This window comes from Podarcis pityusensis (assembly GCF_964106645.2).
Source record: "Podarcis pityusensis genome assembly, chromosome: 3".
NCBI lineage: Eukaryota > Metazoa > Chordata > Lepidosauria > Squamata > Lacertidae > Podarcis > Podarcis pityusensis.
The window spans coordinates 98,585,634-98,598,764 of record NC_138026.1 but is presented as its reverse complement, the minus strand read 5'-3'; the positions used below and the strand labels follow the sequence as shown (position 1 = coordinate 98,598,764).

At 40.1% G+C, this 13,131-nt stretch overlaps 1 protein-coding gene across 6 annotated transcripts in view; it reads right to left on the bottom strand.

The window, feature by feature from the left end:
- KCNH1 (potassium voltage-gated channel subfamily H member 1) overlaps positions 1 to 13,131 on the bottom strand; it is a 227,407-nt gene that overhangs the window by 102,187 nt on the left and 112,089 nt on the right. For all 6 annotated transcript variants that reach the window (XM_081000504.1, XM_081000505.1, XM_081000507.1 and 3 more), the window contains exons 8-9: positions 11,864 to 12,063; positions 5,702 to 5,954 (exon numbers count right to left, since the gene is read on the bottom strand). In XM_081000504.1, the coding sequence (XP_080856630.1) occupies positions 5,702 to 5,954; positions 11,864 to 12,063 (453 nt within the window). The remainder of the gene's footprint in view (positions 1 to 5,701; positions 5,955 to 11,863; positions 12,064 to 13,131) is intronic.

Here is a 13,131-nt window from a genome sequence, read left to right as displayed (position 1 = left end):
ACCCAGAGTCAGGAGCTGCCTGAGTACTAAGGGAGCTGTCAGCACTGCAGATTTGGATACTGTATATTGGAACTTGAAACAATCTGAGGGTATTGAGACCTTTTAAATTTGAAACATTCTTTTTGGAGATAAATAAGCACTGTCTGTAACAAAGTGACCATTTATAAACTCTGCTAAACATTTGTATTTGAAGGTTCTTGGACATTAAATTAGACTCTGAAAGACATTTTAAGCTCCCTCTAGAGGATTGGATTAAAACAGTGACTTTACATGTACTTTTTACTTTCGATTCCCTTGCTGTTTGCTTGCTCTGGACCTTTCCATTCCCATGGGAATAACTCAGTGTGACCTTGACTGACAGATAACGTTGGAATGAGTGGCACAAGAAAAAGAGGGAGAGCTAAACAAACAACTTTAACAACTCTAACCTCAGCCTCACAGACACGTAGATCATCTGTACCTACTTTGCCCTCAGAAGTGGAGGGAGAGGGCGAAGCAGAGCAGTTACAATTGGAAGATATGGCCTCAGGAGCATCTGTTTCTGTTCTAGACAAAATTTTTGAAAAATTGGAAGCTTTGGACAAGAAAGTAGATGCGCAATCAGCAAAGATTGACAAAAACACAGAATGTCTAAATAAATTAACTACACAAGTGGTACAGAATGCACAAGCAATTGGACAGTTAACGGAGGCCTCAACAGAAAATCGGAAATTGGCTGAGGACACCAGACAAAAATTAGAAAATTTAGAGCAAGAGGTAAGACCACTCACTAAACAAGTTGGGGAACATCAGATTTATCTCTCTATGATAGAACTGCGAAATCGTGAGAACAACTTAAGGATTAGATCACTACAAGAGGCAGAAGAAGGACATCTAACTGAGTTTTTGACCAAAGAATTCTCCAAGTTCTGGAACTTGGAAGAAAAGGACTTTAAAATCGTGTCAGCTTTCAGACTTGGAAGATTCATAAAGAAGGAGAGGCCCAGAGACTGTTTGATAACATTGAGATCAAAGGAGGAAAGGGATAAGATTTTGGGACTACATTTTGTAAAATCACTGGAGGTTTTGGATAGAAGAATTGAAATTTTTAAAGATATCCCAAGACTACTGCTTGATCTTAGAGCCGCCTATTCTGAACTTGTTAAATTACTAAGGAGCAACGCAATTCCATTCAGGTGGGAATTTCCCCAAGGAATATCTTTTACCTTTAGAGGGAGAAAGGTTAAAGTAAGAACACTGGAAGAGAGAGACAAATTCCTGTCTACATACGGAGAGGACCTTCAAAAAGGAATTGAACTACCTTCTGGGCCTGAGGCAACGCCAGTACCAACATCAGCATTTGTGGAACCTGAAGATCCTGAGAAGATACCACCCCTTGAAAAATAACCAGATAGTTCAGGATGTCTCTGCAACTGTTGAGCTGGAATATTAATGGTTGTAACATTCCGGAAAAAAGGAAGAAAATATTTCATATATTAAAAAAAGAACAATTGGACATTATTTGTTTACAAGAAACACATGTGACGAGGCTCCACAGAAAAGTGTTAATAAATAAAAGATTGGGCCAGGAATTTGTATCGTCGGACAAAGTTAAGAAGAGAGGTGTGGTGATATATGCAAAAGAGAGCCTGTCACCTAAATTCCTATTTAAAGATGAACATGGAAGAATTTTGGCTATTGAGATACAATATCAAGGAGAGAAACTGCTGATATTAGGAATCTATGCACCTAATGAAGGGAAATCGGAATTTTACAAGAAGTTGCAGGAGACAATGCTGGACTATCTAGACTACAACAACATCATAATGATGGGAGATATGAATGGGGTCGTATCAACTAACATGGACAAGTCACAAAGTCAAAATGTTACAAAAGACGGCAGACTACCTAAAACCTTTTTTGAAATGACTGACAATATGGATTTGATTGACATTTGGAGGACAAAGAACCCACTAGGAAGAGAGGGAACATTCTTTTCTGAAGCCCAACTGACCTGGACAAGAATCGACCAAATATGGATTTCTAGAGGCCTGGCACCTAAGGTCAGAAAAGTGGAAATCTGCCCAAAGACCTGCTCCGACCATAATGCAGTAAAGATGGATATGACACTATTACCAACTGGATCCTTTAGATGGAAGATGAATGACAATTTGTTTAGAGATCAGGAAATTACCAAGAAGGCCCAAAAAGTTTTGAAGGACTATTTTGAGATAAATATGAATAATATGGTGGAAAAAAGAATAATCTGGGACGCAAGCAAAGCTGTAATGAGGGGATTCTTGATACAACAGAATGCAGTAAAGAAAAGAACACAAAATGAGAAAAAAGATAAGATCTTGGATAAAATAAAAGAATTAGAGAAGAAATTAAGAGTGAATCCGAAGTCACAGCCAACTCTGAGAGAAATTAAACTTTATCAAACACAATATTCTAAATTGATAAATCAGGAAATTGAATGGAAGGTTAAATTAATGAAACAAAAAACGTTTGAGTCGGCGAATAAATGTGGAAAACTGCTAGCTTGGCAGTTGAAGAGAAGACAAAGATTAAATACTGTTACAAACTTAGAGGTTGATGGAAAAAACATCCAGAATCCAGTGGACATCAGAAAGTGTTTCCAGAGATACTTCAAAAAATTATACACCCAAGGGCCGCAAGATGATGTTGAGATTAAACAATTTTTGGCAAAAAACGGACTATCTAAATTGTCACAAGAAAATAGGACAATCCTGAATTCTAAAATAACACGACAGGAGATCGAACAAGCCATCCAGAATATGCAACTTGGCAAATCTCCAGGACCAGATGGGCTGACCTCCAAGTACTATAAGACATTAAAAGACTATTTGATACAACCTTTGATGGAGGTCAGCAATGAAATTATGGAGGGGAAGAGGGCACCGGAGTCGTGGAAGGAAGCGTTCATCACATTAATACCAAAGTCGGAAGCTGAAAAGACACAACTTAAGAACTACCGTCCCATCTCTCTTTTAAATGTGGATTATAAAATATTTGCAGACATTTTGGCAAATAGATTTAAAAAAGTTTTAAATGAAGTGATTCATAAGGACCAGGCCGGCTTTCTCCCAGGTAGACATCTGTTTGCTAATACAAGGAACATTATTGACATTTTGGAACTTTTGCAAACAGACATAAATACAAAAGCAGTTTTAATTTTTATAGACGCGGAGAAGGCCTTTGACAATATCTCCTGGAAATTTATGATGGGAAATTTAAAAGAGATGGGAGTGGGACGGGGTTTTGAAAATGGGATTGAGGCGATATATTCAGAACAGAAAGCTAAACTGATAGTTAATAATGTGGTTACAGAAGAGTTTAAAATTGAAAAAGGGACACGACAAGGTTGCCCTATTTCCCCTTTGTTATTTATTTCGGTTCTGGAAGTGCTATTGAACATGATTAGAGGGGATCGGTTGGTGGAAGGAATTCAGGTCGGTCAGAAACAATATAAATTAAAAGCTTTCGCAGATGACCTGGTTTTGACCTTGCAGAAGCCAGAGCCCAGTACGAAAAGAGTATTACAACTGATTAATGACTTTGGTCGGGTGGCTGGATTTAAACTAAATAAACAGAAAACTAAGGTTTTGGGGAAAAATTTGACTGATACAGAGTCAGAACGGTTTCAGAATGAGACGGAACTTAATGTGGTTAAAAAAGTAAAATACCTAGGGGTAAACATAACAGCAAAAAATCTAAGTCTATTTAAGGACAATTATGAAAAATGCTGGACAGAAATTAAGAGAGACTTAGATAGTTGGTCAAAATTGAAACTTTCCTTGTTAGGCCGAATTGCTGCTATCAAGATGAATGTATTGCCAAGGATGTTGTTTTTATTTCAAACACTTCAGGTTTTGGACAAAACGGAGTGCTTCCAGAAGTGGCAGAGAGACATTTCTAAGTTTGTCTGGCAGGGCAAAAAGCCCAGAATTAAGTTTAAGATTTTAACCGATGCAAAACAAAGAGGGGGCTTTGCCCTGCCAGACTTAAAGTTGTACTATGAAGCCGCAGCGTTCTGCTGGCTAAAAGACTGGCTACTTCTTGAAGACACTGATGTGTTAGATTTGGAAGGGTTTAACAATGCCTTTGGATGGCATGCATATTTATGGTATGACAAGGTTAAAGCAAATAAGGCCTTTAAGAACCATATTGTCAGAAAATCATTGTTTAATGTCTGGACAAAATATAAAGACTTGCTGGAAAATAAAACACCAAGGTGGCTTTCACCTTTGGAAGCCAAGGCCCGAAAAAGACCCAATATGGAGGCTAAATGGCCAAAATATTGGGAAATACTAGAAAAGGATGGAGACAATTGGAAACTGCAGAGTTTGGAGAAAATGAAAGACAAAGTGCGAGATTGGTTACATTACGCTCAGATTAAAGAAGTTTTTAAAAATGATAAGAAACTAGGGTTCCAGGTGGAGAAATCGAAATTAGAAACAGAATTGCTAGAACCAAAGATTAAGGTACTTTCAAGGATGTATAACTTGCTGTTGAAATGGAATACACAAGACGAAACGGTTAAATCGGCTATGATAAGGTGGGCACAGGACATTGGGCATAATATCATGTTTGAGGACTGGGAGAGGTTGTGGAGTAATGGATTGAAATTTACTGCATGTAATGCTCTGAAAGAAAATGTAATGAAAATGATTTATAGATGGTATATGACCCCAGTCAAACTTGCCAAAATTTACCACCTGTCTGATAATAAGTGTTGGAAATGCAAAGAGTGTGAGGGAACGTTCTTTCACCTCTGGTGGACTTGCCCTAAAGTGAAGGCGTTCTGGGAAATGATTTATAATGAACTGAAAAAGGTATTTAAATATACCTTCACTAAGAAACCAGAGGCTTTCCTTTTGGGTATTGTCGGCCAAGGGGTGGCAAAGAAGGACCGAACATTTTTTATGTATGCAACAACAGCAGCAAGGATACTTCTCGCAAAACATTGGAAAACTCAAGATCTACCCACACTGGAAGAATGGCAGATACAACTGATAGACTACATGGAACTGGCTGAAATGACCGGCAGAATCCGTGACCTGGGAGAAGAGAGGATTGAGGAGGACTGGAAGAAATTTAAGAACTATTTACAAAAGTATTGTAATTTGAGTGAATGCTAAATAAGATGCTAGATCAAAATAACTGAGCACCACTAAATTTAGAAGTTTTTAAGAAAATAAGTAATACTGTGAAATTTAGCTCCTTCTGAGAATTATAAGATTATGAAATATAGAAGGGATATAAGAATTTAAATAAGATGATAAATTGCTGACAAAACGTTACAACGATGAAAGTGGGAGCGGGAGATGTGAGGAAGTCCAAAGAAAATGTGAAAATATGTTAAGATCGATGTTATATTGCTTATTATGTTTATTTTTATTGTAAAACCTAATAAATTGCTTTAAAAAAAAAAAAAAAAACAATTTTCCACTTTACCCTGTATTTGTTTTTGTGTTTCTGTTCCACTGCAGTTCAGCTTCCGACATCCCTAGTAACAAATCTCGATAACTAAACAATATTTACAATGAAGACAATCCTAAGCGAAACTCAAACAAAACAGCTGATAAAAAAAAGCAAAAAATGAAAGAAAGAAGCTACACCGGAATTCACTTTCAGAATAAACATTGTCATTTGGTACACAAATGTGAACATGAAGACAGACTGTAATGGGAGAACCTACCCAAAATTGCAACAACTTCATCATCCTGGATAACTTCCAAGGATCCCGAAACCACAAAGCAAAGATTGTCCACGCTCTCTCCAGCATGATATATGAGATCCCCCGGAGCACAGTGCACCGTCTGAAATTCCATGGCAAGAGCTCGCAGACACCCATCGCTGGCCAGCCTAAACGCAGGGTGCTCTTTAAAAACTTTTCGATTCAGATGAACGCAGATGTCTGCTCGCATGTCCTTAGGGCAAATCTGCAGAACCTGGGACAACATTACAAGAATCAGCCTCTGCAAGAGATTAGAGTGTGCTACATCCACTGTGTGCTGTCATTATGACAATCTTTTTTTTTCTTTAAAAAGCATCATGTGCTTGTGCAGGAGATTCATTTTGGCTTCCTGTTGGCTAGCCAACTTACAATTGGCTAAATTCCTGTTCCTGCTTCTTTGCTCTTTTGGACAAGTGGCTGCAGCAATGGAATCTAGCCGCCTGTCTCTTAAGTGATGTGAATCCCTAATAACAACCCTGTTTTTAGCTATTTGCCTTTGAATTTGGAATCCTCTGCATCTACCTATGTGCATGGAAGCTGTGACACTGCTCAGCAGATGTTTGTTTTTATAAAATAAACTGAAACATCTCCGACTGCCAAGATAGCAGACAGAAAATAATTAATAGTAATCATTAAATCTCATTGGGAATGGTGGCAGCTGCTGAAGTTATAATTGCAAATGTTAAACAGGAATCAGTCAGGGAATGCAAAGTTAGAAAATTAGTTTTAAAAGTGCAGCCCTCATTGACCCTGAAATTCCCGCACCAGCCTCAACATTAAATTAAAAAGCTCTTTGATATTAAGGCAGAAGATATCTGTACAAGACCAAGAATAAAACAGTTATTTAGGACAAACACATTCTTTGGTAGCTATTGAGCTATTGAGCTATTGAGCTATTGAGCTACATATACATATCACATACTTAATACATATCACATACTTAAATAGGGCATGCATTGAAACAGCACACAGATGCTTAAACTTTTTGGAATGTATATATGATCAGGGGGCTTTCAAATTCCTTTGTCTTGAGAAAACCAATTAACCTACAGTAGCAACTCATCATCACATACCTGGCAGGGGGAGAGAGATATGTGGCCAAACACACATTGGCTGCCTTGGATTACACCTCCCAACCCCCCAAAAATTATAGCTCACATCCAAGACCTGACACATGCTTAAATCTCTCTAATGAGGTTAACTTTGGTTGGATTCTGTTTATGTTTTATTTGCTCATTTTATTGAAACCTCCAATTTTCATTCATGGTCAAACCAGCGCAGAAGAGTGGTATCATTGCATCAGTGGTCAAAGATAATAGCATCTTAGAGTAGTTGCTAGCATTCACATGCCTAGAAAAAAAATTTGCTTATTGCTGATGATTTTTCTTCCACTAGAGAAGAAGAACCTTTTTCTCAAAATACACTCAGATGTAGAATTTCCCAACAAGTCCTGGCCTTTGCCATTGCCTTGGGGCAACTAGAAGACAGCTACCACTATGGCAACTATCCTTAGAATAAACTTGTTTTACTAATATGCTTGTCTAACGTACCTTTGCTTAATGGTAAGGGCAGAGCTAGAACTTATTTGGGAAACATAGGATTTCTGAGTTATTTTATCGTTATTTATAAAAGTATTTGTATACTGACAATTCATACAATGGCAATGCATAGCAATATATACAATGAAACATAAAAACGGTACAAAACAATTGTTAAAGTATCTGGCTAAGCCAAAAATATTAAACAGTTACATAGGCCTTTCAGCATAAAATTTCTAAAAGAAAATGTCTGAAAATCAAAAGCAAGGTACCTGCCAAATCTATGCATGATACTGATAACACTTTCTTTCAAATTTACACAACAACCACCACTTGCCTTCTGTGACAAATTATACCGTAAGTGGCTTACAAAACATAAAACTAAGAATCATTTATAAATCTACAACAAAACAATAAAATAGTAGCATTGTTGCCTTTCATCAACATACAAGTTAAAATGTAACCAAAACTGTTGTGATGGCTTCTTTCAATTGTTCAGCCCATTAAGGTGGCACTGTGGTTTAAACACTGAGCCTCTTATGTTTGCTTGATCAGAAGGTCAGCAGTTTGAATCCACATGAAGGGGTGAGCTCCTGTTGCTCTGTCCCAGCTCCTGCCAACCTAGTAATTCAAAAGCATACCAATGCAAGTAGATAAATAGGTACCACTGCAGTGGGAAGGTAAATGGTGTTTCTGTGCACTCTGGTACTCATCACGGTGTTCTGTTGCACCACAAGTGGTTTAGTCATGCTGGCCACATGACCCAGAAGGCTGTCTGCAGACAAATGCCGGCTCCCTTGGCCTGAAAGCGGAGACAAGCGCCGCAATCCATAGTTGAATTTGACTGGACTTAATCATCCAGGTGTCCTTTACCTTTACCTTACCTTACATTTGCAAAATAAATCAATAATGCTTAAATTAGCTTTTACTGTTTTAGTTTTTCTATACCCTCTGTACCTCACCAAGCAGGTAAAATCAAAGCATAGTGATTCAGGGGATAAATTCACCTTCAAAATATTTGCTTAGAGAGATGTATTACATGACACACATCAGTAGTGACAGCAATGCAGGAGTGTAGAAATCACATTATGATTTATTCATTCCACAATGTTCTTGAAGTTGTGTTTGTATGCAAATTCAGTGGAGCTTGAGAATTGGACTTTAGAATTTATGGACTGGTATTGTCATTACTCAAGTCTTAAATTTGTTAGCCTCTGCTATCAACACAGGCTTTTTTAAAAAAAGAACCAGATACTAAACTCCACTGCCTATGATATGAATATGTCAATTACAGAAATCTATCAGAATATATCTCTTTTAATAGTTGAAGAATTGAATATTTCTTTATATTTATTAAAGCAATTCTTCAAGGTGAAAATGGATAGCTGTGATTCAATAACCTTTGCATTCTTCTCATGAAAATGCCTTTGGCGCAAGAGGGCAGAAGTTTGTTTTGAAATTAGCCCACCTTTTGTATAGAAATAAAAATAAAGAAAAGAAAAGATGTTAAATAGAGGAAACTGAGGATGCTTTTCAAGTCATGACTGAATAGATATGTTGCATGAGAACATAGGAAGAGCCTGTTGGATCAAGCAATGGGCCATGCAGTCCGGCATCCTGTTCTCACAGTGGCCAACAAAATGACTGTAGGAAACCCACAAGCAGGACTCTAGCACAAGAGCCCTCACCCACCCAGCTGTTTCTATTCAGAAGTGGAGGCAGAGGATAGCCATCCCACTCAGAAGCTGTTGATAGCTTTATCCTCTATGAAATTGTCTAACCCTCTTTCAAAGCCATCTGAGTTGGTGGCCTTTACTGCCTGCTGCAGCAGCAAGTTCCATAGTTCAATAATTCTACACACAGAATATGCAATGGACCAAGGCACCGGCAGAGGAAGCGGAGTGCACCGCCCCCGGCAGCACGATCCTGGTGGGGTGCCATCGCGGCTGTCCCCCCAACCCGTGCTGGGTGCCACGCCCCAAGGACGCGGGCCACGCCCAGGCGGGCCTGCTCTCTGCCCCCCGCCTTCTCTCCACCCCCCGGTGCCAGAGCATGAAGCTCCGCCACTGGACCCAGGGACTTGCCCTCTCTTACAAGGAGTTAGGGTGTGGAAGCAGGTGCCAGTTGAAGAAACAGCATTCATATTTACTAAAATTCAGCAACAATTTTAAGCCAGAGAAGCTATTTTTCTGGATTTGTGGATTTGTTTATTTAGTACACACAGAATGCACTCAAGGCACCATTCACGGGTGCCCAATTCCATGGGGATGCCCACTACTGCAAGTAAGGTATTTGTGCTTTTATCTTGTGAGCCCTGGGATCTTTAAACAAAGGACAGTACTGTATATTAATAATAGCAGGCATAGTAATGGAAGGCTAGGCAAAGAAGAATCAGCACCTTGGAGAGGGACCTACATAAATGTGGGTTTCAGGACAGAACATGCTGAGACAGAACGTTTGAATTGCCTCTGCTGTGTCTTGGAACAACTGGCAGATCTTTATAGCCTGGGCTATAGGTATTAATTGACTAGAATCCCCCCCACCCTGTTGTGAATCTGGTCAGTTAGATCTTCTACTGTTGGCTTCCTCTAGGGCTTGGGGTTCCAGCCTGTGGTGATATCTCCTCTGGACTCTCCTGATCCTCTAGATCAGCAGTTCTCAACCTAGGGGTCCCCAGATGTTGTTGGACTACAACTCCCATCATCCCTGAGCTCTGGCCTTGCTAGCTAGGGGTGATGCGAGTTGTAGTTCAACAACATCTGGGACCCACAGGTTGAGAAAGGCTGCTCTAGATAGTCTGTGGCAGAGGTCTCTTCTCAACGTTCAGGGAAGGAGAGGAAGCTGATTGCACCTTTTCATGGGACAATTGAGGGAGTAGATTCATTTTCTCCTCAGAGCTCCTATCAGAGGAGAACTCTTTCTGTGGCTGTAACATCCAGAGGAATCTTGGTCTGTGGCCGTAACATCCCATCCATATAAAGACCTGCTAAGTTTCATCATGGCTGATATATCATGTCCTTCCCAAATACAGAAACCCCTTAGATAACTACCGTACTTTTCACACCATAACACTCACTTTTTTCCTCCTAGAAAGTAAAGGGAAATGTCTGTGCGTGTTATGGGACAAATGCCTACGGATGGCGGGGGGATCTGCTGCAGTTCTGAGCAGAGGATCCATGGTTCCCCTTTCTTCCCTCTTCCGTGGCTCGCTTTGAAACAGCAAAGCGGAAGAAGAGCCGCTGAGTGGGGAGGAGGGAGAGAAGCAGAGCCTGCTTGCTTCAAAGTAGCAATGCGGGAGAGGAAAGGAGCCACTTACACGAGTGTAAGCGGCTCCTGTCCGGTTGGCTCCTTTAAAGCAACCATGTCCCTCTCTCCTCCCCACTCAGCTCGCGAAATAGCAGCGAGGTTTTTCAGATCGCTAAGCGCTAAGCCAGGGAGGTAGGAGAGAAGCAGAGCCTGCTTGCTTCAAAGGAGGAAAGCGAGAGAGGAGAGGAGCCTTCTCCTCTTGTACCCCTCGCCTGCATTATTAGCAGCATCCCTCTCCACACACCCCACGCGTGTTCCTTCTCCCCTTAAACTCCTCTTCTGCATTATTAGCAGCATCCCTCTCCACACACCCCATGCGTGTTCCTTCTCCCCTTAAACCCCTCTTCTGCATTATTAGCAGCATCCTTCTCCACACACCCCATGCGTGTTCCTTCTCCCCTTAAACCCCTCACCTGCATTATTAGCAGCATCCCTCTCCACACACCCCACATGTGTTCCTTCTCCTCTTATACCCCTCTTCTGCATTATTAGCAGCATCCTTCTCCACACACCCCACGCATGCTCCTTGTCCCTTGAGTGCTTTTCCTTCCCTCCCCACCTAAAACGTGGTTACAAAGCACGGATCCACATGGATCCTCAGGATTTTTGCACTGGGTCACCCCAAATTCACCATCAGATTACATAGCATGTCCATGGCCACAGCTTGCACCAAAAAAATCATGCACCCACTGTTGCCTGGGGCCGCAGTGGTGCAAAAATGTGGTTACAAAGCATGGATCCACATGGATCCTAGGGATTTTTGCATTGGGCTACCCCAAACTCACCATCAGATCACATGTCTGTGGCCACAGCATGAACCACAAAAATCATACATCCACTGTTTCGTTTAGAATTTTTTTTGTGTTTTCCTTCTCTAAAAACTATGTGCGTGTTATGGTCGGGTGCGTGTTATAGAGCAAAAAATACGGTACATCTCCCAAATTCTCCTGGCTGTATTAGTTACCACAATGGGCAACGGACAAACAGAGAAGGAAGGGAGGAGGGAAAGAAATCAGCGCTGCTGGGTTGCATTGCAACATTCTTCAAATTTCCCCATATTTTTCTCCATGAAAATTTGAAACTTACAAAGCCAGTATGTGGAGAAAACTTCAGAGAACTCAGACGTCTCTACATTTGACAAAGATGAATTTGATATAAGGAAAACTGAGTTTTTAAAAAAATCAACCCAATAAACAGTCATCAAGAATAGCAGCTACAAGAAAGGAACAGTTAGAAAACATTTATTTGGTGGTAGCTTTCCAATATCAAGACAGCTCACCTTTTCTGTATCGATGCCTCTGGACATGGACCAGGTAGAAACAATGTAATCCATCACACGTTCACTCAGACCTTTGGGCACTTGATAGAGTTTCAGGAAGTCCCGGACACTGTTTAGCATTTCGTGGTATCTATTTGTATTAGCGTACATTTGCTGGAATATGGTTGTTACATTACCAAAAATCGTTGCATATAGGAGAGCTGGAAATAGAAGAAGAAGAAGAAGAAGAAGAAGAAGAAGAAGAAGAAGAAGAAGAAGAAGAGGAAATAAAAGTAAATATTTTCCAAACACTTTTTAAGCAGAACATTTGAGATCAATGTCAATACAGTGTGTTCTCTGTAGGAGAAAGTAATGCAAAATACAGCATTAATTATCTTAATTGTTACAAACTGACATTAAGATGCCACTTATTGGATGGTTGCTGTTGGCACTCAAGTGCTTCTCAAGTAATTCTGAATCCTGTTAGGGAAGCATCCCCTCAGCACAAATTCTCTTGTTTCAATTAAAGAATGCCCATGTCAGTTTAGCTTGTGTTCAGTGACTTTATTGGAGAACTCCTAGTTATTAGGGAACTCGCCTTACACCCCTGAAGGCTGCTTATTGAAGCCTTGCTTGTTCTCACTAATAAACTTCCTCCAGTTCAACTAACCATAAGCAGGTACAGAATTCCATTAGTTGCGGAATCCAAGTGTATTTGCTCCTTTTAATACTGCTGGTGGTTACCAACATTGCTGGAAATTACCAGAGGAATGCCTATCTGCCATAGCAGCTCCATTATAAAGAATATTTATGGGGGGGGGTGTAACCGTGCCTTTCCATCAAGGTATTTTAACAAACATTAAAAACCAGTACAAAGGCTAACAGCAGCAGCAAATTAACATACAAGACAGATGATATTATTATTATTATTATTATTATTATTATTATTATTGACACACTACTCAAATAAGAACCAACAGCCATCCATAATGAAAAGGCTTTAATATATCCAATTCTTTTCCCCAGCATATAAAATGCATTCCACAACCAGGGAGCCACAACAGAAAAGTCCATGTCCCTGTGAATCTCAGCAGATGGGTACAGCTGGAGGATGACCTCAGCTGGTGATTTTAATGTAGATTCCCTGCCCCCCCCCCATGTAAAATGTTCCAAGCTGAATCTCAGCTTGGAAAAGTCTCACGTGGTAAGGTTAGGAAAGACCTCCCCTAGAGACTTCGAAATACTGCTTTCAATTAGATGGTCATATCAAGCTGCCTTATACAAAGTCA